At 43.2% G+C, this 27022-nt stretch overlaps 1 protein-coding gene across 4 annotated transcripts in view; it reads left to right on the forward strand.

Moving 5' to 3' along the window:
* Nucleotides 1-14092: 14092 nt before the first annotated feature.
* SBF2 (SET binding factor 2) overlaps nt 14093-27022 on the forward strand; it is a 214641-nt gene continuing 201711 nt past the window's right edge. For all 4 annotated transcript variants that reach the window (XM_033152645.1, XM_033152665.1, XM_033152673.1 and 1 more), the window contains exon 1: nt 14093-14315. In XM_033152645.1, the coding sequence (XP_033008536.1) occupies nt 14261-14315 (55 nt within the window). In that variant the 5' untranslated portion in view covers nt 14093-14260. The remainder of the gene's footprint in view (nt 14316-27022) is intronic.

The raw sequence follows: 27022 nt of genomic DNA on the forward strand, positions 1-27022 counted from the left end.
TCTCACACACTGATCTCTCCATTTGAGTGACAGTCTAAGGGCTAAACTACACATGATGCTGAGTTGTGTGTCAATAAGAGCTTCTTAACCCTTTCTCCTGTGGCAGTTTTTCCACTAAAACTTGCCTCTGAAACAGCTTTTCCTAGGTATACAGTGTGGAGATGTTTTGGTGCTCACTTGTGGTGGGGGCAAGGCAGCTGTGAATTGCAGCTCCCGTGGCTGTATTTCCTTTTTAAAAAAAATACACAGGAATGCATGACTGGGCATCACAACTGCTTTCCCCTTAAAACGTTTATGTGATTAGTTTCCTGAGACACTGAAGCTTGTGGGGTTTATACATATGCAAGTAAAGAGAAGCATAACTCAGACACAGCCTTCATCAAAACTGCTAAGAACCTGTTCAAGGGGAAAGCAATCCATGGCTCAACCTCAAGGAGAAGAGTTTTACTCCGCCTTCAAGGCCAATTTTGAATGAATAGCCCTAAGCCTTTGCTCCACCAGTGTGTTCCACTAAATTCTGTGAAAGGAGACTCCTCAGCACCTTGTTTCATTGTAAGCCTCTGAGTAAAAAGACAGAAGCCATATTGGGAAAGCAAGACTTTCAGTTCTGCCCTTTAAGAGATCCTGCCAGCTCACAACTGCAAAATGGTGCTTGGGCAGTCAGCAGGTGCCTCCACTATTTAAAGCAGAGGTCAGCAAACTTTTTCAGCAGGGGGGGGGGGGTCCACTGTCCCTCAGACCTTGTGGGGGGGCAGACTATGTTTTTTTTGGGGGGGGAGAACAAATTCCTATGCCCTACAAATAACCGAGAGATGCATTTTAAATAAAAGCACACATTCTACTCATGTAAAAACACACTTATTCCCAGACCGTCTGCGGGCCGGATTTAGTAGGCGATTGGACTGGATCTGGCCCCCGGGCCTTAGTTTGCCTACCCATGATTTAAAGCTAATTTTGGCTCTGGCCTTTATTAGAGTAATGCCTGTAGGCTCTGGGAGCTCTCCCAGGTCCTGCTGAACTTGACTCTGACTTGTCCCTTTCTACCTGTTTATTGCTTTATGTCACCTCTTGCTCTAAACTCTAGATCTAATAAGCTGCTTCTCTGCAAACCAGCAGAACACCCCTGTAATCCACATTTTAAATCTTTATTTCACTTATACTATAAGTCTGAAAATGCTTTGTTTACATATGTCACATGTCAACTTATTAGAAGGTATGATTCTTGTGCCATGCTTTCTGTTGTAAGGCATGCACTAAACTGTTAATCATTGACTGACCCATAGTAGGCTCATGCCTGCAATTATAATTGGAATTCCTAACCAATGTCATTTCCATCTGGCCTGGATTCAATTTCATCTACATTTGCAGGACACTGGCCAAAGATCTACTTCTCGAGAGCAATCAGAAAAATAGTTTTGAAATTAACCCCTGCCCCAGACTGTGGGAAAGGAAGTACCCTGCACATTATCCTTGTCTATAGAAGTCAACGTAACAAATGTGATCCATGGAATTCTGCGGAAGAAGGAAAAAGATTTGCAATGTGAAAAATGCTATACAACGGAGCACACTTGCATCCTTCCACATACCCAAGAGAAGAGATGGTCTGCAGGGGTACTTTCCTGACAGAGTTTTCTGTATAAAAATAGGCAGGAAGTGAATAAGATGTAAGAAACGCTTGCTCATTGCTTACATGCACTGTGTGCCTTTTGACCTTGCTAAATCTCCTCGCCCCCATTTATCCCCATGAGATGGTCAGATGATCAATGTGATAAATATGCATCACCTACTTAAATACCTCCTGTAGTTTCAGTGCTATAGTTATGGCCCTTTGCTGTACATGATTAAATGGTTGCGGTATTCCCCCTCAAAAATGTTTCTGGATTTCAGCTGAGAAAGAAATGTTCTTTGTTCCTTTCATTCTTCAGAGGAAGGCTGTATTGTATAATTCATAATTATTGTTGCTCAATCCTTTTCTATTTCAGTCAAGCAATGACAGTGTACATTATAGTTTTGTAATTATAGAATTTACAACCCCTACATTTCCCACTAAAAGTTTAAGCCGTTAGGCCCTAAGTAAAAGATTTCACATGACCTGAAAAATATTACCCCATTAATTTACTGTCTGTGAAATACAAGCTATTGTGAATTTAGCCACATGTGCACATTGCACACCCACCCACCAGCCACAGTTACTGTTAGGAAAGTTTTGACTTTTTTTAAAAAAAACTAGCAATTACTATGCAATAATAAAATACAAGGAAATATTTTAAGAAGTCTATGTTGGAAGCAAGTCTTGTCCAGGACAACAATCTTTACAGGTTTATTATACTGATTAATAATTGTATTGATTAATTTTATTGGAATCTATATATTGTGCAATAGTAACTCTTAAGTCTCAATTGGAGGAATATTTAGCGTTTCAACAATTAAGCCCAAAATACTAGCATTGTGTGAAGGCATGAAACAAGAAATCTACAAAATATTTTCAGTAGTGCCTAAGACTAGCAGCAACATAGATGTAACAGATATATTTAATATAGAAAACATTGACTCTATAAATCACTGACATTATGCTTTGATAAATCCACAGTGGGTTAATGCATTCACTACAATTAATGGCATTATAAGTATGGTGAGAAAAATTGCTTTGCAACAACTTTGTTTATTTTTAGATTAGAATATACTTTTGTTTAGAAAATAATTTTTCATAGCAACTTACCCTATTATTCAGTAGCAAATTTTTGACAAACTATGCTCTTTTCCATTTGGATTGTATAATTTAGTGTGCTTAACCTAGAAGTACATTCCATTGAACATATTTATGAATTACTATTTATGAATAACCATGCATAAGATTGCTCTGTAACTGCTACAATGACTTCCATATAATGCCTTGAATTTTTTTTTAAAAAAAAAACATTATAACATATGAACATACTTATGCCTTTGCTGAACATAAGTCAATTAAAAAAAAAAAAGCAAATGGAGGGGACTCCAATTTGTGGTAGTGGAGCAGCATGTGTTTTACCTTCCCCTCCAATACATTTTCCCACTCTAAATCACTTTCCTGAACCTATTGGCCCTGAGTTGCTTGGGGAGGATATAGGAATAATGCACATACCTGTATGTTTTCCCCAGTAAGTACTAATAGCATTTAGTAAATCCCACTGAGTTGAATGGAACTTACTCTCAGGGTTAGTGTAAAGCAGGGATAGCCAAGGGATAGCTCTCCAGATGTTGTTGAACTCCAACTTCCATCATCTCTGGTCACTGATCATGCTGGTTGAAGCTGATGGAAATTAGAGTCCAACAATATATGGATCATTGAAACACATGTGTACTTGTTCAGTCGTTCAGTCGTGTCCGATTCTTCGTGACTCCATGGACCTGAGCACGCCAGGCACACCTATCTCTCACTGCCTCCCGCAGTTTGGCCAAACTCATGCTAGTCACTTCGAGAACACTGTCCAACACATTAGCTAACCCCATATTAGCTAGCTCACAGGAACTTAGTTCCAGCACCTCTCCATTGGGTGCCATTGCTATTCTAAGAGAACAAGGGAGGTGTCCATGGTGAGTTCCAGCACCTCTTTTTCTAGAAAAATAGCACTGGCTAACCCCAGTGTAAGGGATTTCAGTTTTGGGCTAGGAAATGGCACAGGGAGCAAAGGATTATTGAGGAGCTCTAATCAGAATTGTAGGAGAGGAGACTCTTGAGAGTCCCATGGACTGCAAAAAGATCAAACTTATCCATCCTTAAAGAAATCAGCTCTGAGTGCTCACTGGAAGGACAGATCCTGAAGTTGAGGCTCCAGTACTTTGGCCACCTCATGAGAAGAGAAGACTCCCTAGAAAAGACCCTGATGGTGGGAAAGATGGAGGACACAAAGAGAAGGGGACGACAGAGGATGAGATGGTTGGACAGTGTTCTCGAAGCGACTAGCATGAGTTTGGCCAAACTGCGGGAGGCAGTGAAAGATAGGCATGCCTGGCGTGCTCTGGTCCATGGGGCCACGAAGAGTCGGACACGACTGAACAACTGAACAACAATCAGAATTGGAGCCCTCTGTAGCTGCTTTAAAGTAAATCCATCAATTGAACAAACAAACAAACATAGGAGATTTGATCAAGGATTGTATACTTGGACAACTGTACTTGGACAGTTGTGGAAGTGAAATTTTGACAGGTGCACTTTGTCAAGGAAGACAGGGAAGGGTTGTGTCTTCATGGATTTCCTTCTCCTCAATTATTAAGGTTCAGGAACTTCAACGCACAAGGTTGCCCTGTACCAAGACCGAAGGAGGTTATTGATTTGCTACCCACAAAGTAGTATAATTTCATAATAAGTTTCCGCATTAAAGCAGAATAAGTATTCATTCATGATTGGAAAACATGCAAATGAGCTGAAGTGCTGCTGATGTACCAGGTGATTATTAAAATAATATCATTAAAAAAATAGCAGGCTGTTTCTTTAAAATTAAACTTTGGGGAAACAATATAGGTTGCTTCTGAGAGGACTGACCTTTTGAAACTGGTCTGTTTCATCTTCTAGGATTCAGAACAGTTTTATTAAATTGTTTGGAATTGTTTACACAGAATAAAACATTTCCTCTGTACGGTATGTTTATACATAAAAGTGGCACCGAGACTTCCAAAGTATTTGATAGCATTTGCGGTATGAAAAAAATGGAAGCTTTCTGTCCTCAACCAGTTCAGAAAATTCGCAGTTAGAGTAATGACAAAAGACTTCCCTTTCATTCTAATGTATTTTGTATCCTGTGAAACAGCCCTAAGATGTAAATGGCACCTTCCATGTGCATTGTTAGCATACACTCGAGTCATTCTGTCAAACAACATCCAAACACCAGCACTATGCTTGCAGTTTCTGACAAGCCAATTGCACTCTCATGGCTAAGACCAAAGAGGTTTCATTTTTGCCATCTATTAATAGCAATCTGAAATCATTGTCTTTAGTCCTTCTAGGCTCCAAGGCACTTTTAGCTATTGAAGAGTGGCACTTTTCCCAGAGTGTTACCCAAATGCTTAAGCAAAAGGTCACAGAGAATTAAGCAGAAGAGATAGTGAAGACAAGATCTGGCATCATCCTGCAGCAGGATTTAAAGTGACATCTGTCTGTGAGACTTCCCACCTGTTCTGTGCCACGATCATATTTGGAATTCAGCATTTCCATGTGTCGTGTGCATGCACACGAAAGTTCATACCAAAAACAAACTTACTGGTAGTTGGTCTCTAAGGTGCTACTGGAAGGAATTTTTTTATTTTGTTTCGACTATGGCAGACCAACATGGCTACCTACCTGAAAAGTTAGGTACAAGAAGGCTTTGAAGAAGAAAAAACAGACACTTAAAAAACAGCTGTCCTGTGACACCATAATGATATCAAGTTATCATGTCACAATCTGTGTAAGCCAGTGTAAGGTAAAGGTAAAGGGACCTCTGACCATTAGGTCCAGTTGTGTCCGACTCTGGGGTTGTGGCGCTCATCTCGCGTTACTGGCCGAGGGAGCTGGCGTACAGCTTCCGGGTCATGTGGCCAGCATGACAAAGCCACTTCTGGCAAACCAGAGCAGTGCACGGAAACACTGTTTACCTTCCCGCCGGAGCGGTACCTATTTAACTACTTGCACTTTTGATGTGCTTTCGAACTGCTAGGTGGGCAGGAGCTGGGACCAAGCAACGGGAGCTCACCCCATCATGGGGATTCAAACCGCCGACCTTCTGATCAGCAAACCCTAGGCTCTGTGGTTTAACCCACAGCGACACCCAAAACTAACCAAATGCAACTAAGGTCCAGTGACAACGGTGATAGGTCAGTCAGATTTGAGGTGACCTACTCCCCAGTAGGTAATTGCAGATGACTGACGGGTGGGTAGTGACCTAGGTTGGCTTGCGTAGGTGAGGGGTGATAAAGATCTGGTCCATGGAGAGAAAGAAGTTCCCTACCCCTGTTTTACATCATGCACGTATGTATCATAGGTAGCCAGTGGCGTGGTGTAGTAGGAACATGGGGGGTGGGCGGGCAGGGAGCATAGTTCCAGTACTTTTTTGAAAAAGGAACAATCATGTCATCAGATGCAGCAGTATTTGCCCATGGTGTATGCTCAGTGGGTTGGAGGACAGACCAGGTCTAGTTTAGTAAATTCAGAAAATATCTGCCCCAAGATCACCCAGTGAGCTTCATCGTGGATCAAGAATGTGAGCCCAGCTCTTACCATTCCAGCTGCTTCACCATATTTTGCCTATCCACTTGCCTGTCATGGGCAGCTGATCCTAAGTGACAAGACTCTCCTTCAGGGGTGGGTCTATGGGGGCTCCAACTGCACTTCAAAATTTACCACAACACCACTGTAGACAGCAGGCATCATCTCCTACTCCCTCCTAGGTGAGGGAAAAGTGGGGTATGCCTTCTTTTTAAGATGCTTTCTTTCTGCAGATTTTATTTCTTTTAAAACAGAGTTCTGGAGCACTACCGTAAGCCTAGAGTACTGTTTCTGTATATATAAAAGGTGCTAAAGTTGATTGAGCAGATTATTGCCCAGTTAGCTTGTGATGTGTAATTAGCAAACTTTATGCAATTCACCTGCATAATAAACTAACCAACTGGCTATAAGAGGAAACAATTTTGCCAGCAAGGCTACTGAAGATCACTGTTTGGTTTAAAACCATTTGATTGACAAACATGAAAAAGGGAAAAAAAGCAAACCCAAAGATTCTTTGTATGCAGCTTTTCTTTATCTTTGGGGAAAATTGGCTTCGTGAGCTATGCACAAAAGACCTCTTTTTCATTAAACATCTGTATAATAATACATGCCTGAAAGTACATTGCTCTATAGTTGAATATCTTACTGTGTCATTTACTAAAGGGGTCAAGCAGGGCTGTATCTTTGCTCCTGTCCTGTTCAATCTCTATATAAACAACATTGTTAAGTTTCTATTGTCACCAACTTATTGTGTCCCCAACATGGCCACAAAAGATTTCTGTTTAATTGAATGTAGATGACACTGTAATTCTATCCCACACAAAAGGGAGTCTGATGAGATGTTGGACACATTTTAGATATTGTCAAAAAGAATATCTTATGGGAAATTATAACCAAATCAAGGTAAAGGTATGTTCTAAATAATACAGATCCCCCAAAAGGTATTTAGATAAACAACTTATTGAACAGGTGAGAGTATTTAAATATTTGAACAAAAGACCATAACTTTATTATTGCAGTGCATGAAGTTTTTAAAGCTAAAACTTTAGCTCAGTTACTTTATGGGATTCAAATCTAGACTGAGGCAAATTTAAACCCTCCGGAAGTTGTGCAGCCTAAATTCCTTAAACCTTTATTTTTTTGTACCAGGTTGTGTTTCAAGTGCCATTTTGCAGTTTGAAATAGGTCTGTCCTCCATTCTCACATAGCCCTAGTTAAGAGCATTTAACTACAGTATTGACTTGGCTAATTTAGCCCCAAGGGGTTTGCTTCCTTAAGTTCTGCTTTACTTGCACAAAAGCAGCTGGATGAGAGCCACTAATGTCAGATGTTGTTGTTTCCCCCACCACCACCACAACAGTTATTTAGCCTAGGTTTGCACAAAACAAAAGATGCATTGAGGCACCTGTTTTATATAGAAGAACAACATAATTTGTCTGCACTGAGAAAATTGAGTTCCTGGTATGTTTTCCAACAAGCCCCCTTGATCCTGTAGCAGAGATGCCATGTTGTCCCAGAGATTATGGGGGGCCTGGCTTGTGTTGTGTGTGTGACATGTATGCGATGTTGTGTTGACTGAATACTCTCTGAGTACAGTATTTCTGGCCATAGAGTCTCACCCAGTTGTTCTTGAAGTTTTAGAAGTCAGCTTTCTTAAAGTGTGGAATGTGGAGTTTCTTAAAGTCCAGAGTTCCTCATGATTGTTTATTATTGGTGTTTAAGAATCGTTGGTGTTATTATATATTGAGCTTTAATGAACCATTGATAAATGTTCTAAATAAATCAAGGAAGAAATTATATTCCTCAAATACTTTGTTCATTCACAGATCTGCTGAACAACACTCTCTCTTGTACTGTTTCTGCACTTAAAAAGCTGTCTGGTTACTTGTGCTGTGGAATTTGGGGTTTCCTACATTGTCTCTCCCACACACCAGATCTTCCTGCATACTTTACGACAAGAGACATTTCAGTACAGTTCATAAAGTTACTGCAAAAGAATAGTCTGAGTGATTAATGAGGCCCAATACTGTTTTATTAGTGCTTTCCTTCAAACTATACTTGAGGATAGATCACACCAGTGCAATAATAGCTCACATTGCATGTGAGCGCTGCATGATGTTGCAGCACTTAGTTTGTAGAAACGTGCTTCCCTCCTCCTCCTTCTCCCAGTGGGGTATGTTGCTAGACTCAGGCAAGAGGAAAACGTAAACAGGAAACATCCTGGAAATTCTTGGGCACGTAAAAATTCCATTCTGGAGAATGAGCTCAGGGGGGCTACATTAAAGAGGCCTTTGTTGTCCATATTGCGGTACTGAATAAGCAATGCATCAGCAAAATATTAAAAGCACATTTCTGTGAGCTTCCAATAAGCAAATGACTATATATATATATATATATATATATATATATATATATATATATATATTTTATAGCTGGTGAGGGCTTTAAAGATAGACATTTGTAAGTCACAATCCACCAAATTCTGGGCCATAACAAGGGGAGCAGGTAGTGCATGGGAAGAAGGTTGTCTACATTTCATTGCAGAAATGTTGAAATTCTACTATCAGTTTTAATATATCGATTTTATGTTTTTATTGGGTTTAAATTGTTTAACTGTGTGTTAACTGGGATCATCTAAGTGGTTTTATTTTAACACCCTGACGTATTCCTGAAGTATTGTTGCAGAACTCCTACTGTAAAAATACACAAAACTCTGAGGATTCCTGTCAGTGTTCTGAGGGATTCTAATGCATAGGTGAAATTTATTTTTTGCTCTATTAAAGGGGCTTAAAGTACTGTGTCACCCTGGCACAACCATTCTGATTGTTGTTTTAAAGTTTTTTTTGCAGTCAGAAAATTGAAAGTGAATGCCCTGAAGTGTGAGATCATTAAGCAAATAAGCAAATCAGGATGAGTTCAGGATGGATGCACATTGTTGTATAATGTTCCCTCAAGAAATTCAGGAGTGCTCAGTAAATAAATACTTGAAAGACCACCTCCTTCCTTACAGATCCTCTTGGGTGCTATGATTGGCAGAGGGTGTTAAATTGCCCCCAGAAGCTTGGGTGGTGGCAGCCCAGGAGAGAGCATTCTCTGTGGTATCCCCTAAGTTGTGGAATTCTCTTTCCACAGAGGTGCATTTGGCACCCTCATTATACAGCTTTTGGTGAATGCTTTAGCGTGGGTTTTGACACTTGAGATGTATATCTTATTTCTGTATTTTAGGTTGTTTTAAACTGCTTTTAATATTGTATAATATTTGTTTTAATATTTCGTATTTTAGTTGTTGTGGCCCACCCTGGGACATTGGGGAATAGGCTGGGTAACAAACTATAATCATCAGCAAACCTCCATGCAAGCAAATCATAATGCTCAGTTAACGGATTATCTGGAGATACCCTCACTTAAGAAAAACATATCTATAAAGCTCCTCAGTCGTACATAAATACTAGCATAATTGCTACTGTTCACTTTCTCCTCCTCACCCCCACCTTCAGCACTAATCGCTTTGCAATGGGCTTGAATTTAAGCTGAAAGACTTTAACATGACTAAAATGGTTTAAGCACAATTAATACATCTTAAGTAGTTTGTGGATGTGGTTGCTTTAGTGCTGTTACTGAACATTCAAGCTGGCCTTCTAAGCATGTGTGGCCTCTCTGGATCTAAAAGATAGTTGTGGAGTGATTTAGAAGTGAGAAAACTCAACAGGGACTTGTGGCTTCATGGAGATGCATAACATTTATATAGTGATTTCTGTGGCAACAGTGAAAATACCATTTGTTGCTTTAAATTCCAAAAGAGTGTTATGTGCCACATTTATATTTATAAGCTGCAGTCAAAAACGATTGAATCCAGCATACTTTGCATTTATATAGCAGTTAGGTCTTCAAAGGTGTGTCACTGGCCTTCAGCAGAATCATGAATGTCATCTACAGTTAATTCATTTGGGAGTAGTTTTCATTTAAGCTCTATTCAGCCTCACACTTCAGTAGGATTGAACTAGTTCAAGATGACAGCATCTTAAATGGTTTACAGGAAACAAGAGTGCCATGGAGCTCCTTATTGAACACAATGTAACCATCTTGTTCCTTCCTGTTCTGGTGTCAAGCTGAAGTCATTGTTGTGTCAGGAGTGCTGCAACTAATCAGCTGTTTCCATAAGCCAAGGCCCTCCCATGTCTCACTTACATGCATCCCAAACACCATGCCTACGCTGCATCATTTCATGAAGTGGAGTGAAACATGGGAGTAACAAGGATTTTTGCTAGGGGGGCAGGCCTTCAGCTGGGGGGGGGGGCAGAACCTCCATCAGCTATGTATTTTATTGGGGGGGGGCAGCTGCTCTCCTTCCCCCTTGGCTATGCCCATGGAGGGAAGATGGGCTAAGATCAAGAGGAACAAAGGAAGCTGCTGTATAGCAGGTCAGATCAATGGTCCATCTAACTCAATATAGTCTGCACTGACTGGCAGCAATTCTCCAAGGTTTCAGACAGGGCTACTGTTATCTTCCAGCCTGACCTGAAAAAGCTGGGGTTTGAACCTGGGACCCTTCGAATGCAAAGCATGTACTCAATCATTGAGCTATGGCCCTTCCAGGCAGACACTTGGTTTAGTGCATTTTGCGGCAAGGAATTTCCTTAGTATGAGCAGTTTCTGAGCTCCAGGCACAGTACTGCACCTAAGATTTCAGATTAAAACTGCAGAGTAGAAGGAGGACCTTTTTCTGCCTTCATACTTTCAGCTACTCTCTGAAGCCTAGAGAAGAGACCCTCTTAAGAATATTACGGGGGTGGGCAGAAAAGGAGTAGACCATGTGAAAAATGAACATAATATTTTACCTGCAGTTAATTCATTTTCAGCTTTGTATTCTTGTTATAACAAAGCACGCCTAGACATTTCGTTGTTGCGCCCATAACCTAGGTTTAAGGCAGGCTTCCTCAACCTCGGCCCTCCATGTTTTTGGCTTACAACTCCCATGATCCCTAGCTAGCAGGACCAGTGGTCAGGGATGATGGGAATTGTAGTCTCAAAACATCTGGAGGGCCCAGTTTGAGGAAGCCTGGTTTAAGGTGTCATTTAGCTCCTAGCTTTCATATCTCAGTTTCTAACACTGACTTGGTTCATATAAGGTGTGGGTCTTAATTTACTGAGTATACTGCAACATGCCTAACACAGCTTCAGTTTGAGGGCAGCAGTGGAAGTGAAGTGTTAAAATCACATCCAATAGGAGCTCTTCTGCACACAGTTTTCTACGTGCAGAAGTAGCTTTTTTATACCTTTTATATTTTGCTCATCCTAGTCTAACAGATTAATAATGGATCTATTCCAGAAGCCTTTTCTGCCAGAGTAGTTGGAATTTTTATTGTACTTATTTTTTGTGGTAAACTACAAATTGCATAATGCTGACTCACAACTATTTGCACATTTGCTAAGGACAGAATGAAGCCATCAAGTGGTGATTTTCCTCCCTTATGAATGATCTAGGATTTCAGAATTGTAGCTCATTTCATGACCTGCAAAACATGTAAAAAGAGGATAAGCCAGGCTGTGGTGTGTCATAATCTCATCTTATCCAAGTGATGTGTAGACTTGCATGGCTATATGTGTTGATGGGATAATTTGAATTACATGGGAAGTAAAATACAACACCTCACATTATACCTTACAACCCTGATGTTCACAAGTGTCAAAATGCTGAACTAGTGAGAACCATGTTGTGTATGATCTATTTCTTGCATTATTTGGGGGTGAAGTTGTTGCAGCTGAAAAGGAGCCACAGCTGTGGGCTCCATGCAGCTGCCATAAGATATGTGAGTAATTCACAACATGGGCAGGTTCGATTGGGTGGAAAGCCTCCATACCAGTACAAGCAGCTTCCAGGAATGTGCAATGCTGGCATGGAGTTTCCAAACAAAAGAGCGGGTCTTCCTAGTGAGAAACTTGCCAACATTATGACAGCCGTATAGATGTGGTTTTCTGAACAATCCCATCATCTGTGGAATATGCCATATCGCCATAGGCCTTTATCACTTGTGCAAAAGTTGAACCTTGCTCAGCTCCCATCACAGTATTGTTCTGGTTGCCACTTTGGGAACATAAATTAAACACAGTGGTCTTATACTGACCACATTTGCATATCAGAGCACACTCTAAATGGTTTTGTTGCACCAACATTACTCTCCCTTACAAGCTTTTTAAAGTAAATTCCCTAGAAATCACTAAATCTGTAATCTTAAACTCATTGTCTAAGCAGTAAATTCAGAATAAACTTGATTTAAATTATCCCGAAAGCTGCAGAGTGCATCTAGAATTGGAACACTAACAAATTCATTAACAGCACAAGCCTGTGCATGTCTACTCAAAAGTAAGGGGTACTGAATTCAATAGTGTTTGCTTTCAGGTAAGTGTATAAAGCGGCTTAGTCATGCTGGCCACATGACTCGGAAGCTGTCTGTGGTCAAACGCCGGCTCCCTCAACCTATAGAGCGAGATGAGCGCACAACCCCAGAGTCGTCCGCGACTGGACATTACGGTCAGGGGTACCTTTACCTTTACCTGTATATAGGATTGCAGCTCCAAACTGTAACCATGAGATACTTGCTTGTGGGGAAGTCCATGGATTCTGTAGAGTTCGATAATGTAATCTCACATGGGGTTGAATCTAGACTTGGCCATATTTTGAGTAGACTCATTGATTTCAATGGGTCATGTCTGGCTCCAACCCAAAGTGTTTGGCTTCATATCCTCTATATCCATGTCTGTCCTTCAAGAATAGAAACACTTAAGTCATTTGGCTTAGGCCCTACTACTCAGTTATTGTGTTTTAGTGCTATTTTAAAACACACTTTTAAAGTACCCTTAATTAAAAACTAACGCAAATCTGGAAATGATTTCAGTAGGCTTAAGTGTACTAATTCTGCATAGGATTAGGCTGCTACTTGGGAGTAAATAACCTTTGAGTAACCTTCAGGATCATGCAGTCAGTAAAGATAATGGGTGCGATAAAACAAAAAATAATTCCAAGAGTTACAAATGGGGTTTGGGCCAAGATCACCCCTGCCTTTTTGAAGATCTTTCCCTACAGAGAAATGAAACTGAGAAGACATTTCTCCAAACACTTGGCTAGGCAGAAGCTAAAAGGTGAACATGCAATTTCAAAATATGTCTATGAGAAACGGTAGCCGCCCGGAGGACACCCAAATGCAGGATGGCTGGAATGCAGTTTACAATCTACCTCATGGCAATGAATGGGTTCGAAAACCTAACGCAAGCAATTTAAAGCTGCCCTTCACACATGCGCACAGTCAGCAGACAGAGGCTCCGAGCAGGAGCGAAAACGGCCTTCGGGTGAGCTCTAAGCACTTTGCAATCGGAAGCGAAGTCTGGCTGAAAGCCTGCGGCCTGCGGGACACACTTTCGCAGGAGATTTCGCGAATCTCGGGGGAGGGGGGGCGATTTGAAATCTCCTCCGTGTCCCCACGCCCTGTATTAATTCCCAAACAGGAAGGAAGTGCCGGGCTAAGGCATGGGCTGAGCTTTATGCCTCAGGGCGCCATCCGTCCTGCGGCTTTTGCAGGCGATGGGTCCTTCACACACCCGAGTCATGCAGAGCGCCACACGCAAACGTGCACCCAGTTGCAAACCACTGCAATAGTGAGGTGGGGGGGGGGAGAAGGGAAACGCCCGTCTCCCCACCCCTGTCCGCTTCCCCCCCCCCACCTTCCCCTCTTCTGACCCCATTGAGCGTGGGCTGCAGCCGCCTGGCAGCGGCGCGCGGTGTTTGTAAACCCCGCAAACGCCCGCCCTGCCCCCGCGAGGTCGTAGTACAGCAGCGGCGTTGCGGCGGTTGGGGGGGGGGGTTGGGAGCGCGCGCAGGCGCACTGCGAGCCTAGGCGTCCAACATGGCTGAGGTGCTGCTCCTTCTTCTTGTGCAGCAGCTGCAGGCGCCGAGGGGAGGATGCTGAGTTTCCCAGGCGCGGCGGCGGTGTCAGCGGCGGCAGCGGCGAGGCTCGCGGGGGCCCAGGCAGGCTCTCCTCAGCCATGGCCAGGCTGGCAGATTATTTCATTGTGGTGGGCTACGACCATGAGAAGACAGGTAGGTGTGGCTGTTGGCGGTGGTAGGGTCGGTGGGGAGGGGGGACGGGGAGGGACATGGCTTCCTTGTACACCGGGAGTGGGGAGAGAGGGGACTGAGGTGGGAAGGTTGGAGAGGATTAATAAATTCGTGTACGGAAGCGGAGTGGCGGTTAAAGGGCGGTTGGGGGGGGCACATCATGGGAGAGCGTTGCATTTCCTCTCACGAGGTTCAGGGTTGGCAGGAGAGAGCGGGTTTGTGTGCATGTAATTTTCCCCTCACAGGAACTGGTGGAGGGAACAGCGTGACTGGGCAACTGACACGTAGGATATGTTGAGGGACAACGACGGGGTTCGTGCCTCCCTTCCCCCTTCTGAAAAGTGGGGACGCGCGCGCACAAACAAACACGTGGGGATGTGAATACAAGTGAACGGCCAGCGTGTCATTGCTTTCCTGTGGCGAAGGTGGGCAAGTTGGCTCCACAGCAGCCTCCTCCAGCCTGGTGGTGTGGCTGCAGTGAAACCGTCTGGCGGAGACCGTGAAAACACCAGCAGTGTCTTCCCTTCTCCTCGTTAGTTTATTATATAGCTCCTGGCGCATCCTGAGTGTGTATTCGATGACGCAAGGAAAAAGGGGGGGGGAGGAAGGGAGGCCCGGAAAGAGGATTCCCGCCCCCCAGGACTGTGAGAAGGGAAGTAAGGGGAGGGGGTGTGAAGTCTCGTTACAGTGTGTGCAGTACATGAATGTGCGTAGTGTGTCGTGCATCCGTCGGCAAGTTTAGTTGCTGACATTTGTTGTTTCCGTGTGAGAGGACGTTGTACTGTACTGTAATTGTTTGCATAAGGGAAAATCAAGCAAATTTCAATAATAAGTAGAGGCATGAACAATAGGCACTATTCACCACAAAGATTATAAATCGGTGATTAATTCCTTGAGTTTGAGTCTGAAAAAATAAGTGAGTTTATGTTTACAATACTTTGGTCACATTTCTCTTAGGTTATTCCTAAAATAATGAATTATTCAACTCGTGTCTGCAACTGTGCAATTGTAACCTTGTATTCTTAGACATATGCCCTATTGAATTCAGTGGGGCTTACACCCAAGTAGGTGAGGTTAGCACTGTAGCCTTGGCTTTGCTGGGGACTGGTATTGATTTAATTGTAAGAAGGTGTAATGTGCAAATCCTTTAAATTTCTGTGTTATGAGTCTGTCACATTTCTGATGTCATCTTTGCAGGTGTAGCAAAAGTCCATAATCCTGATAACAGTTTCCTCATTTCTCCCTTTTGTTAACTATGTGGGAAGCAAAGCATATGGTGTCTGGTGAATTCTCTAAGGGGTGTTTCTGTATCAGAGTTTGTTGTGTAGGATAACATACAGTAGGTATTTCTATAAAATGGGGTGAGCAAACCTCAGGCTTGCAGCAGCATCTTTGTTTTTCACTAGAACTTTGATATTCAGTAACAGGGGATACGAAACAATCTGTAATGTGCAGAATATTTTAAAAAACCCTTTCAACACATACAGTGGTACCTCAGGTTACATACACTTCAGGTTACATACTCCGCTAACCCAGAAATAACGCTTCAGAAATAAGAACTTTGCTTCAGGATAAGAACAGAAATTGTGCTCTGGTGGGGCAGCGACAGCGGGAGGTCCCATTAGCTAAAGTGGTACTTCAGGTTAAGAACAGTTTCAGGTTAAGAACTGTATTTAAATGTAGATGTGTATAGTATTGACCTATACCTAAACAGCTACATGGAGTTGCATTACAGGGAATATTTTATGTTGATCCTTTAATCATCTGCTGTCATTAAGCAGGATTTTGAAGGGCTGAATGCTCTTTAATACATTCGTGTGTCAGTGCCTGGGAAAATCCTATTTGTTTGTCTTGACACCTCTTACTTAGGCTTCTTCAAACTATTAGTGTGCTGTCTCTTCAGTTTTGTAATCATTTAAATAAAGATGATATGCTTCCTGCATTTAAAATAAAAATATAATCCTTAAACTGCAATTCTGTGCATACTTATAGAAATCCTATTGAACTCAGTAACCCTTGCATCACATTAAGGCATAGCGGTCAACTTTTCCCTTTTCTTGCGAGGAATCCTATTCGGAATAAGGGAATTTCCCTTAAAAAGGGAAAAGTTGACAGCTATCCATTAAGGCTGGGCTGTTATATATCTTTATATTAAAGACAACATAATTTACATATTTATTGTAACAATATCAGACCTGAAAATACTTTGAAACTTGTTCAGCCTCATATTCTTGAACACTGCAGTGGTATTGGTCATGCCGAAAACTAAACTCTCACATAAGGTTGTTTACAACATTTGATTAGAGTGTTTCCATAAGGCTGTTGTCATGTTTTCTAATTATCTATGCAAATAACAGGGCTTGATGAATTGTGCAAAATATAAAGCAAGCCTTTAAATGAAAGGTTTCTTAAGTCTTGTCACTGGTTGGTTCCTTCTGTAAACAAGTATGACCAATATAAATTTTATAAAATCTTGATGCAGTTTATGCCTATTTTATGTGAAATAAACTCTCAGGCGCTAATAGTTTTGAGGCAAAAGTATCTTCAATAGTTCTGTTAATCTTTACAAAAACAAACTACTCCTTCCACTGGGTTGGTATTTTTTCCCCTTTAGTAATTCAAACTATTTGGTAAAGAATTTTCAATGGAAGAATAAATATGCACTGTCTATTCTGAATTCCTTTATCCCACGTACTGTCCCACAGTGCACAGAGAATTGCCCTTTTTGAGTCACATTCTAGTACTGTATTGTGCTGCTTGTTATTCACATGTATATTATATCACTATGGGGGTAACACTGATATTTGCTCCAGATCCATACTTAACATTACATTCCTATGTAAAAGTACTGAGCAAGATAAATTTAAACCACTTGCAGCTGCATCCTAAACATTTATGCTTGCATCACTGCCTGTGATGTGAGTGTGATACAGTACTACATATTCAGTATTGTTCTGTCATAGGTAGTATCAACAGCTATCTTAGACACTATCTGTCAGGTTTTCTGGGCATCATAGAGTTAATGATGCAAGAGGCGTTCTGATCCTGGGAGTTTAGCCTTGCCCACTGTAATACGGGCACTTTTCCTTTGTCTAGAAAAGGGGAGGTTTGGTTTCACTTTCCCCTTCTCTGCATTCTTCTGCCTTATTGCTTTGTGTTACTGCTGAATGTTGTTTGCTGCAAGCATGCAGCTCAAGTCTGGAGGACTTGTGTGTGTGTGCTACTAAATAAAGTCTAGTTTAGTTTAGTAGCACTGGCGTCTGTCAAGTTATTTCACGACGCCACGGAGAAGCAGACCTAAAAAGCCATCGCGACGCTGTGCTTAACTCTGCAATTGGAGAACGCTCAGGACGCAGCAGAAGTGTGCCTGGGCGCCATTGATGTCGGAGACGATCGTAAAGGTGATTGATTGCAGTGCCGGCCAGCAGCACTACTTGGGTCAAAGGTTTTATGACCCAATATCAACACTATTCAAAACAGGTTATGGCTTAATGGCTTAATTGCTTTATTGCCAAGAAGCTACGCTTTGATGGCGAGGCGTCCTGAGGAGATTGATTGCCAGGACGGGAGGTCTGCATGTCTGCGGGGCCGGCAGCCGATAGCCCAGCTGGAGGACTGTTTTGTGCCATGCTTTTGAGGCACAAAGCAGGGAAACCTCGCTGGTGAAGAGAAGCCGTTTTCCGGAGCTGGGAGCTGAGAGGCGAGTGCTGAGTTTGCAGCCACGTGAGTTACCTCAAGCCCCAGGGGGGAGATGGCGCAGTCCCATGAGAGTTTCGTGCCACCTTTTCCAAGGTTGGATGGGAGAAACTGGCAAGATTGGGCCAAGAAAATGGAGATATTTCTGATTGCTAAAGATCTTTGGACTTGTACTCAGAGCCCACCAGTTCAAGCCCCTGCTGCTGAAGCTGCTGCAGCACTTAAGAAAGACCAGAGGGCTACTGCTCACATAGTCATGGGCATAGAGGAAGAGCTGATGGTGCACATAGACGCTGCCACTAATGCCCACCAAATTTGGGAGTGTCTTAAGCGTGTGTTTCAAAGAACGTCAGCTGGTGCCAAACTTCATACAACTAGACAGCTGTTTGAGTTACGTTTGCAAGAAGGAGGCTGTGTGCGTCAACATGTGGCCAAAATGCTGGCACTCTTCAACAAGTTGAGACAGCTGAATGTTCCTTTTTCAGAGGAACAAAAGGTCTATATCCTTCTGAGCTCACTAGACCCCAGTTATGAGACTCTTTCCTTAACGCTGGAGTCCATGCCTGCAAGCCAGTTGAATCTGGACTATGTTACTGGGAGGCTGCAGGACGAACAGGACCGGAGGCAGAGAGAGAAAGGGAAAGCTGTTAAGGGGGGTTGCTTTTTGCCTAAGCCCAGGAGTGGAGAAAACGCTGAGAGCTCTGTTAAAGCTTTTGCAGCTAAGCGTTGTTATCTGTGCAATTCTGATAACCATCTTCAGGCAGACTGCGATCAGGCTGACTTCAAAGATGGTTTCCATGGCAACCGGGAGATGAAAGGAAGACCACGTCGTGGGAGAAGAGGACCTTCCAGAGCAAGCAGAGGAGGGGCTGGAGCCCACTGCAAAGCAGCTGCATATGCCTTGGTTGGAAAGACAGTTGCTACCCCCAAGCTGCGTTGGCTTATAGACAGTGGTGCGGGGAGACATCTAGCGCCACCTAGCAGCCAGTTGCGGAACTGCAGGCCGATCCAAGATGCAACTGCAGTCACTCTGGCTGATTCAACCACAAGACCTGTTACCAAAACTGGTGTTATGTTCATGCCTTGTCTTAATGATGACATTGATGTGTATGTTTTAGATGGTATGAAATTTGGTTTACTTTCTGTTTCAGCTTTAGACAATGCAGGTTATCTGGTCAGTTTTGGGAACCAGGTATGCACCATATCCAAAGATGGGAAACAATTGGTCCAGGTGAAAGGCCATGATGGGGTGTATATGCTGGAAACTGACAACAGCGCCACAGAGAGGGCGCAGGGTGCTGAAACAAGTAATGGCATCTCTGAGGAGACTCAAGCTCAGTATGCCAACTTACCCACGCATGATCAGTGTTTGCATTTATGGCACCGCAGATTCTCGCACGTGAATTGGAAATACGTGCGCAAGCAGGTAGAGTGCACTGATGGTTGTAAAATGAAGGAGTGCTCCAAGTTTCTAGACTGTAGAGCTTGTAAAAGAGCCAAAGTGCATTCTTGCAGCTACCCATCATCTGATAGGGTGACCAAGCAAGCTTTCGAGCTTGTGCATGCGGATCTCTGTGGTCCAATGGGGGTGCCAAGCATGGGTAATTCTCGTTATGTTCTTTGTCTCACTGATGATTTTAGTCGAGCAGGTTGGATTTTCACGCTCAAAGACAAGGGGCAAACAGCGAAGGAGATTATAGAATGGGTGAAAGCAGTAGAGGTGGAATTTGGAACCCGCGTGAAAGCGTTTCAGACAGACCGAGGCACAGAATTTACTGCATCTAAGCTGCAGGATTTCTTTCGTGCCAAAGGTATCAAGCATAGAAAAACTGCTCCTTATTCTCCTCAAGAGAATGGTGTTTCTGAGAGGAGGAATAGAACAATGCAGGAGGCAGTAGATGCTCTCTTGTTTGACTCAGGCTTGCCAAGATGCTATTGGGCTGAAGCCTGGAGAACTGTCTGCCACACTCTTAACAGGACATACAGTTCCGTGATAGGGACCACGCCCTACTTTCTACTTTATGGAAAGAAGCCCAAGGTCCACTATTTTCGGACCTTCGGGGCAGAAGCTTGGGTTCTTATCCCCAAACATTTACGTAGAAAGGGCAGTCCAAGGTCACAAAAGTTGATTTTCTGTGGCTACGAGACAGGTTCGAAAGCATGGAGATTTGCTTTCCCAGATGGCGATCGTTCACGAGTCATAATCAGCAGGAGCGCTGAGTTTTGTGAGCAGCAAGGCTGGAAAAGGATTCATGGAAATCCTGAGGTGCTCACAGATCCGTTCAGCGATCTTGACTATGAAGATCAGCCAGTTACACCTGCTAGTGGTGCAGAAGGTGGTCAACCTGCTGGTGTTTTGGGCCGCATTCCCGAACACGACCAGGGTGCAGTGTCAGAGGGGGCAATCCCAAAAAGACAGGTGAAGACAGAAACAAGGAGTGCACCCACATCTCCAGAAGTAGCTAGGAGAGGCAAGCGAGGTAGGTCTCCAAGGTCTCCAACAGGGAAGCCCAGTCCAGGGGGACATAGCAAGTGCAGTAGGTCGCTTGGTGGTTCACCAGACGCCAGGGACTCCCAGGCTGAGTCTAGCACGTCTGGGTCAGGGGGCGAGTCACCGGTGGTGCCACGGCGTTCCAAGCGCACTACAAAGGGGAAACCTCCTGACAGGTTCCAAGCCACAAATGTTTGGGCTGGTTTTGCTCACTGCGAACCGGAAAGTTTCGCTGAGGTGCAGAGATTACCTCAGGCAGAATCCAGCAAGTGGCAACAAGCAATGGAGAAAGAACTTAGTGCCATGAAATCTCTTGGAGTTTTCACGCTGACAACTCTGCCAGCTGGACAGCAAGCTGTGAGCTGTCGCTGGGTCTATAGATTGAAACCCACTGCAAGTGGAGAGCCACAATATAAGGCTAGATTGGTGGCAAGAGGTTTCAGTCAGAGGCCAGGAGTGCATTACTCACAAGTCTATGCACCCACGTCCCGTAGTGAAACAATGAGACTGCTTCTTGCTGTAGCAGCGCAAAGAGGCGCAGAAGCTGCTCATTTTGACATTGATGTCGCCTACTTAAACGCACCGCTGCAGGAGGAAATCTATATGCTACCCCCTCCGGGTTTTGAGGGCGACAGGTCAGGTCTGGTAAATCTGCTGAGCCGAGAGGCAGCAAAGCCCAGTGTGATGAACAGCTCCAATGTTGGGTGGATGCTGATTGGGCTTGCGGCTCAGACAGGAAGTCAATTTCTGGAATGGTGGTAAAATTTGGAGGTTCGGTAATTGGCTGGAGGTCAAAAAAGCAGAGTTTAATTGCTCTGTCATCCACTGAGGCAGAGTTCAGTGCTCTTTCAGAAATGTGTCGAGAGCTTGAATTCTACAGGTGCCTAGTGCAAGAAGTGTGTGAGAAGTGTTACCTACCCATCACCATATGGGAGGATAACCAGCCATGCCTGAAGCTGGCTGAATCCGGCCAATTCAACGCTCGAACCAAACACCTGGATATTCGGTTCAAAAATGTGCATGAGAGCGTTAGGACAAATGTGGTCAAGCTGAAATACTGTCCTAGCGAAATGAATCTTGCCGATGGATTCACAAAGCCCTTGAGTTTCCAGAAACACGAAGGTTTCTGTGATGGGTTAAATGTTGAATGAAATGCATATATGTTTACCCAGGATTGCGAACGAGAGGGGGTGTCAGGTTTTCTGGGCATCATAGAGTTAATGATGCAAGAGGCGTTCTGATCCTGGGAGTTTAGCCTTGCCCACTGTAATACGGGCACTTTTCCTTTGTCTAGAAAAGGGGAGGTTTGGTTTCACTTTCCCCTTCTCTGCATTCTTCTGCCTTATTGCTTTGTGTTACTGCTGAATGTTGTTTGCTGCAAGCATGCAGCTCAAGTCTGGAGGACTTGTGTGTGTGTGCTACTAAATAAAGTCTAGTTTAGTTTAGTAGCACTGGCGTCTGTCAAGTTATTTCACGACGCCACGGAGAAGCAGACCTAAAAAGCCATCGCGACGCTGTGCTTAACTCTGCAATTGGAGAACGCTCAGGACGCAGCAGAAGTGTGCCTGGGCGCCATTGATGTCGGAGACGATCGTAAAGGTGATTGATTGCAGTGCCGGCCAGCAGCACTACTTGGGTCAAAGGTTTTATGACCCAATATCAACACTATTCAAAACATATCACTATGGGGGTAACACTGATATTTGCTCCAGATCCATACTTAACATTACATTCCTATGTAAAAGTACTGAGCAAGATAAATTTAAACCACTTGCAGCTGCATCCTAAACATTTATGCTTGCATCACTGCCTGTGATGTGAGTGTGATACAGTACTACATATTCAGTATTGTTCTGTCATAGGTAGTATCAACAGCTATCTTAGACACCAGTGAACTTAAGTACCAAATCTTGCTGTTGGTAAATTTACGTATCATTGTTAAGGCAGGCAGCTGTGGCAGTTTCTGAATTGGGTCAAGCACAATAAGCTTCTTTCTAGTTTGAACCACATTGCTGTGACCTAATGATAAACTGAGCAGAAGACAATACTTCAGGAACCCCACATAGATCTTAGACTCATCTTAAGACACAGAAATTCCACCTGAGGTCTCTTCTTTTTTTCTGAGTTTATAAATATCACTTCCTACATGTTTCTATATGTTTCTTTGGAAATGAGCCATGAAAGCTTGAAACTTGTTTACCAATACAGTAGTACATCGGAACTCAAACATAATCCGTTCCAAAAGACCGTTCGACTTTCAAAACGTTCAAGTTCTGAGGCATGGCTTCTGATTGGCTGACAGCTATGTTTTTGCACAGCAGAAGCTGTGTTGGACATTGGTGTTCCAAGGAGTGTTCGGAAACCAGAACACTTCCAGGTTTTTGGCATTCGGGAGTTGAAACATTCGAGAATGGAGCCGTTCGAGCTCTGAGGTACCACTGTACAGTAGTCCTAAAAGCCAAGCAACTGAATATTTACCAGGAGGGCATTGTGGTTTTCTCTCTTTGTCACTGAACCAGTAGCTCTGTGCTAGGGTTGATACTGAGCTCAGCCAGCCACTTTTGCTTTGTATTGGCAGCAGATCTCCAGTGTGTTGGGCAAACACAAATTTTTCACAGCCTTTCTTTTGAAACTATTCTAACAGGGATTTCCAGGGATTGAAATCCAGATCTTGTGTACACCATGCATGCACTCTAGCACTGAGACATGGCACTTCCACAGTTGTGTAATATGCAAATGAAATACTTCATGAAAGTGTTCATTAGACACACCTGAAAAGACATATTTTCACTAGATTTAAGAAGGTCTTGTAGAAAGCTATGTGAGACTACATTGCTGTCTTGCCATTTTTTGACAATGTATTCTCAGAGACTCTCCTCTTCTACTTGCATGTACTAGCCAAGCAATATTAATTTTACTTTCACTCAGCCATATCTCCATTAGTATATGACTTGCTCTGTTTTCATTGACATCCTGGTGGAATGAAGAATTGCGGTGGAATTGTACTATGGTTTAAAACTTTAAGTAATGTGGTTGGGAAATGGGCACAATGAATACAATATCTAAGTGGTTCAATATGGCATATTTCCCTTCTAACATGGCTTTTGAAGTGCTTGGCAACAAGAATTCCCATGTAAATTGGTTTGCCTACTGGAATGTGAATAAGACTTGAAGGAAGCGTGCAGATTTTTTTTGAGATCAAACAAGGACATGAGAATGTTACCCCCCCGCACACACATTTCCCCCCCTGCACTAGCTCGTATGAATTACTGACCACATTTGTCTTTAGGATTTTATATGTGGCCTTATTCAGGATGATGGGCTACTGCCAAGGCCCCCCTACAGAGGAGTACAGATACGTCTTTATGGCTTACATTCTGCCTTACACAGATCTGTATAATAAAACTCTGGAAATAATGAGTGAGGCTTCAGTCCTAACCTCACATACCTGGGAGTAAGCCCCATTCAGTTCAGTAGCTTGAGTAGATGTGACTAGGTAAAGGTAAAGGGACCCCTGACCATTAGGTCCAGTCATGTCCGACTCTGGGGTTGCGGCGCTCATCTCACGTTACTGGCTGAGGGAGCCGGCGTACAGCTTCCGGGTCATGTTGCCAGCATGACAACGCCGGTTCTGGTGAACCAGAGCAGCGCACGGAAACGCCGTTTACCTTCCTGCTGGAGCAGTACCTATTTATCTACTTGCACTTTGACGTGCTTTCGAACTGCTAAGTGGGCAGGAGCTGGGACCGAGCAACGGGAGCTCACCCCATCACAGGGATTCGAACCGCTGACCTTCTGATCGGCAAGCCCTAGGCTCTGTGGTTTAACCCACAGCGCGGGTTGTGCTAAATAGCAGTCATTAAGAAGTAAACTGTTGGAAGCAATGTGCCTTTGTTCGTAAGGAAACAAACAGAATATTTACTTTGGGCATAAAGTTTTGTGCTGCTGCACTGTCCATATGAAGGTACAAGCAGGAACAGCCAACAGTCAATCTTCAAGGGAAAGGCATAGTCACATAAGAGGAGATGATCCTTCAACTAGCTCAGTCACAAGCTGTTTAGGGCTTTGAAAGTAATAACCAGCACCCTGTACTTGCTTCAGCAGCACATATACTAAAATAGGAACAATAACCAGCACCTTGAATTGCACTTAGAAACAGCTGGGAGCCAGTGCAGCTGCTACAGTAAAGGGGTCATGTGATGCCAGCATCTTGCCCCAGCCAAGATTTTAGCAATCAAGTTTTTATATTCCAGGTGTGATGTAGTTGTGCACATACCTTTTGGTGGGGAAATTTTTTTTAATCTGAAGAACTAAAGAGAGCAATGTGTGCCAACCAACCATAATACATTTCTTCAGTAAATGTGCTGCATAAAATAATAGTTTTCAGCTGTTAATGGAAAAGTTTTAAAAGTTGTCACAATGCTGAAATAGTTTTGAAAGTATTTTTTTTTTTACTTTTCCTTAATGCACATAGCTTCAGCAAACTGTAGCAGAGTGCCAGTATTCCATTTGTTAGTGCTGTGTCTGGAAAAAGTAAGATAAATGGATTTCCTATTGAGAAGACATCTCCATATAATGGGTGAAAGCCACCATGTTTAATACATATACTTTACATAGACATTTGAACTATGAATTGCTAAAGCATGCTCATCATAATACATTGAATATATATACTACCTTCAAAGCACACTCTGACACTTGTAATGCTGCCTTTAAAAGTATTTCAGTGGGAATGGAGGCAAGCAAAATGTGTCCTTCCTAACAGGAAATATTTCTCATAGCCATTTCAGTTTTAAAAAGAAATGCCCAGAAGGGACACACATTTTTGTTAGCTATACTCCGGAAACTCATTTAACTTGTCCCAAGATGTGAGGACAGTGAGGCCCTTCAGTATAAGGCAAATAATGAACTTTTATATCATTAGAGCTATTTTGAGCTAAAACTCATGAAGAAAACAATTGTGTTCTCTATTGCCATTCTTGAACGAAACACTTACATTTTGGGCATAATTGGATGCAGCTTTGTTTAGCAATAGTGACCAATGGCCAATACATAGATGTGAATCTTGCATAACATGAGCTGGCTGCAGTAATAAGCCTATTTCAGTAGAAATGATGGCAACTTAAGTCAAGGCTAGCCAGTGTGGTGACAACACTCATCACTGACCAGTGCCCATACTGGTAGGGGCTGATGGGAGCTGTAGCCCCCAGCATTTTCTACATGTGATGTAAGATTCTGACTTCTGCTGGATGAGACATGCAACAACGTTCTAATAAAAAATGGGAAATTCTATTTGTCCCTTTATTCACTGCTGTGAATCTAAAACATCAGTATATTACTAACCTTTATGACAAGTACAGCTTCTCGGAATTCTAAAACCATTAGAAAATGTGACAGTAGGCCTAGGCAAATATTCAGTTCCTGTTTGAAAGTATTATAGGCCTACTAGAATATGTAGCAGATGTCACGATGGAATCAAAGAAAATATTTCCCACAAAAACCTGCATTTTTCAGACACTTCTCCTCTTTGGCGATATAAAAGTTTCTGCACTACCAGGAAATATTAAAATACAGTGGCACCTCGTTCTGGAGGTCCGTTCTTAACCCGAAACTGTTCTTAACCTGAGACACGCTTTTACTAATGGGGCCTCCCACTGCCGCCGTGCCGCCAGTGCGCAACTTCCACTGGCATCACGGGGCAAAGTTTGCTCCCAGGAGCACCTACTTCCAGGTTAGCGGAGCTTGTTACCCGAAGCGTTCATAAGGAGGATGGTACGTAACCTGAGGTTCCACTGTACACTTTAAAGTTGCCTGCTTGGTAGTCGTATTGTATAGTAGTTATGTAAGCTCTATGGATAGTTGAAGACTACTGCGTTATACAATGTAGTTACTGAATAAATGCATTATGACAGCTTGGTTCACGTTACCCTCTCATTAGTTTTCCAGGCATCCAAATGCATCCACTATAACAATTGTAATATTTTGATAGATGTGTTTGAACTAGATTTCTGTGGATTCAGAGACTTGTTTTCAAAGCTTCTTGAATACCTCCATTTTCCTATATAAATGTGGTGATATAGCTGTACAAGCAACTCCTCATTTACACATGTGCTATTTGTGGGCGACTGTGCGCATGCGCAGTGCTGGGAACCTGGAAATGGGGAGCACACTGGAGAGTCCTTCTGGCTCATGAAGAGACCCTCTCTAGAACCAAAAGAAGATGTCCTCTTCGGGCTGTAGGGAGGGTCTCCTCATGAGCTGGAGGCCCAGCGGGGCTTTGTTAAGGCCTTCCTGCCTAACAGCTGACCTGCAGGGTAGCATAGCAGTAGCTTCTTCTTTGCTCGTCAGCTGTGCAAGATTCGCTCAGCTGATGTGCAGGGAAGAAGCTTCCCCGCGCATCAGCTGTGCAAGCCCCACTGCCCCTCCAGGATGCTCCAAATATACATGATTCCGGTTACACGTTGGGAGGCCAGGAATGTACTCCCTGTGTAAATTGTGAGTT

This window comes from Lacerta agilis, chromosome 1 (genome assembly GCF_009819535.1).
Source record: "Lacerta agilis isolate rLacAgi1 chromosome 1, rLacAgi1.pri, whole genome shotgun sequence".
NCBI lineage: Eukaryota > Metazoa > Chordata > Lepidosauria > Squamata > Lacertidae > Lacerta > Lacerta agilis.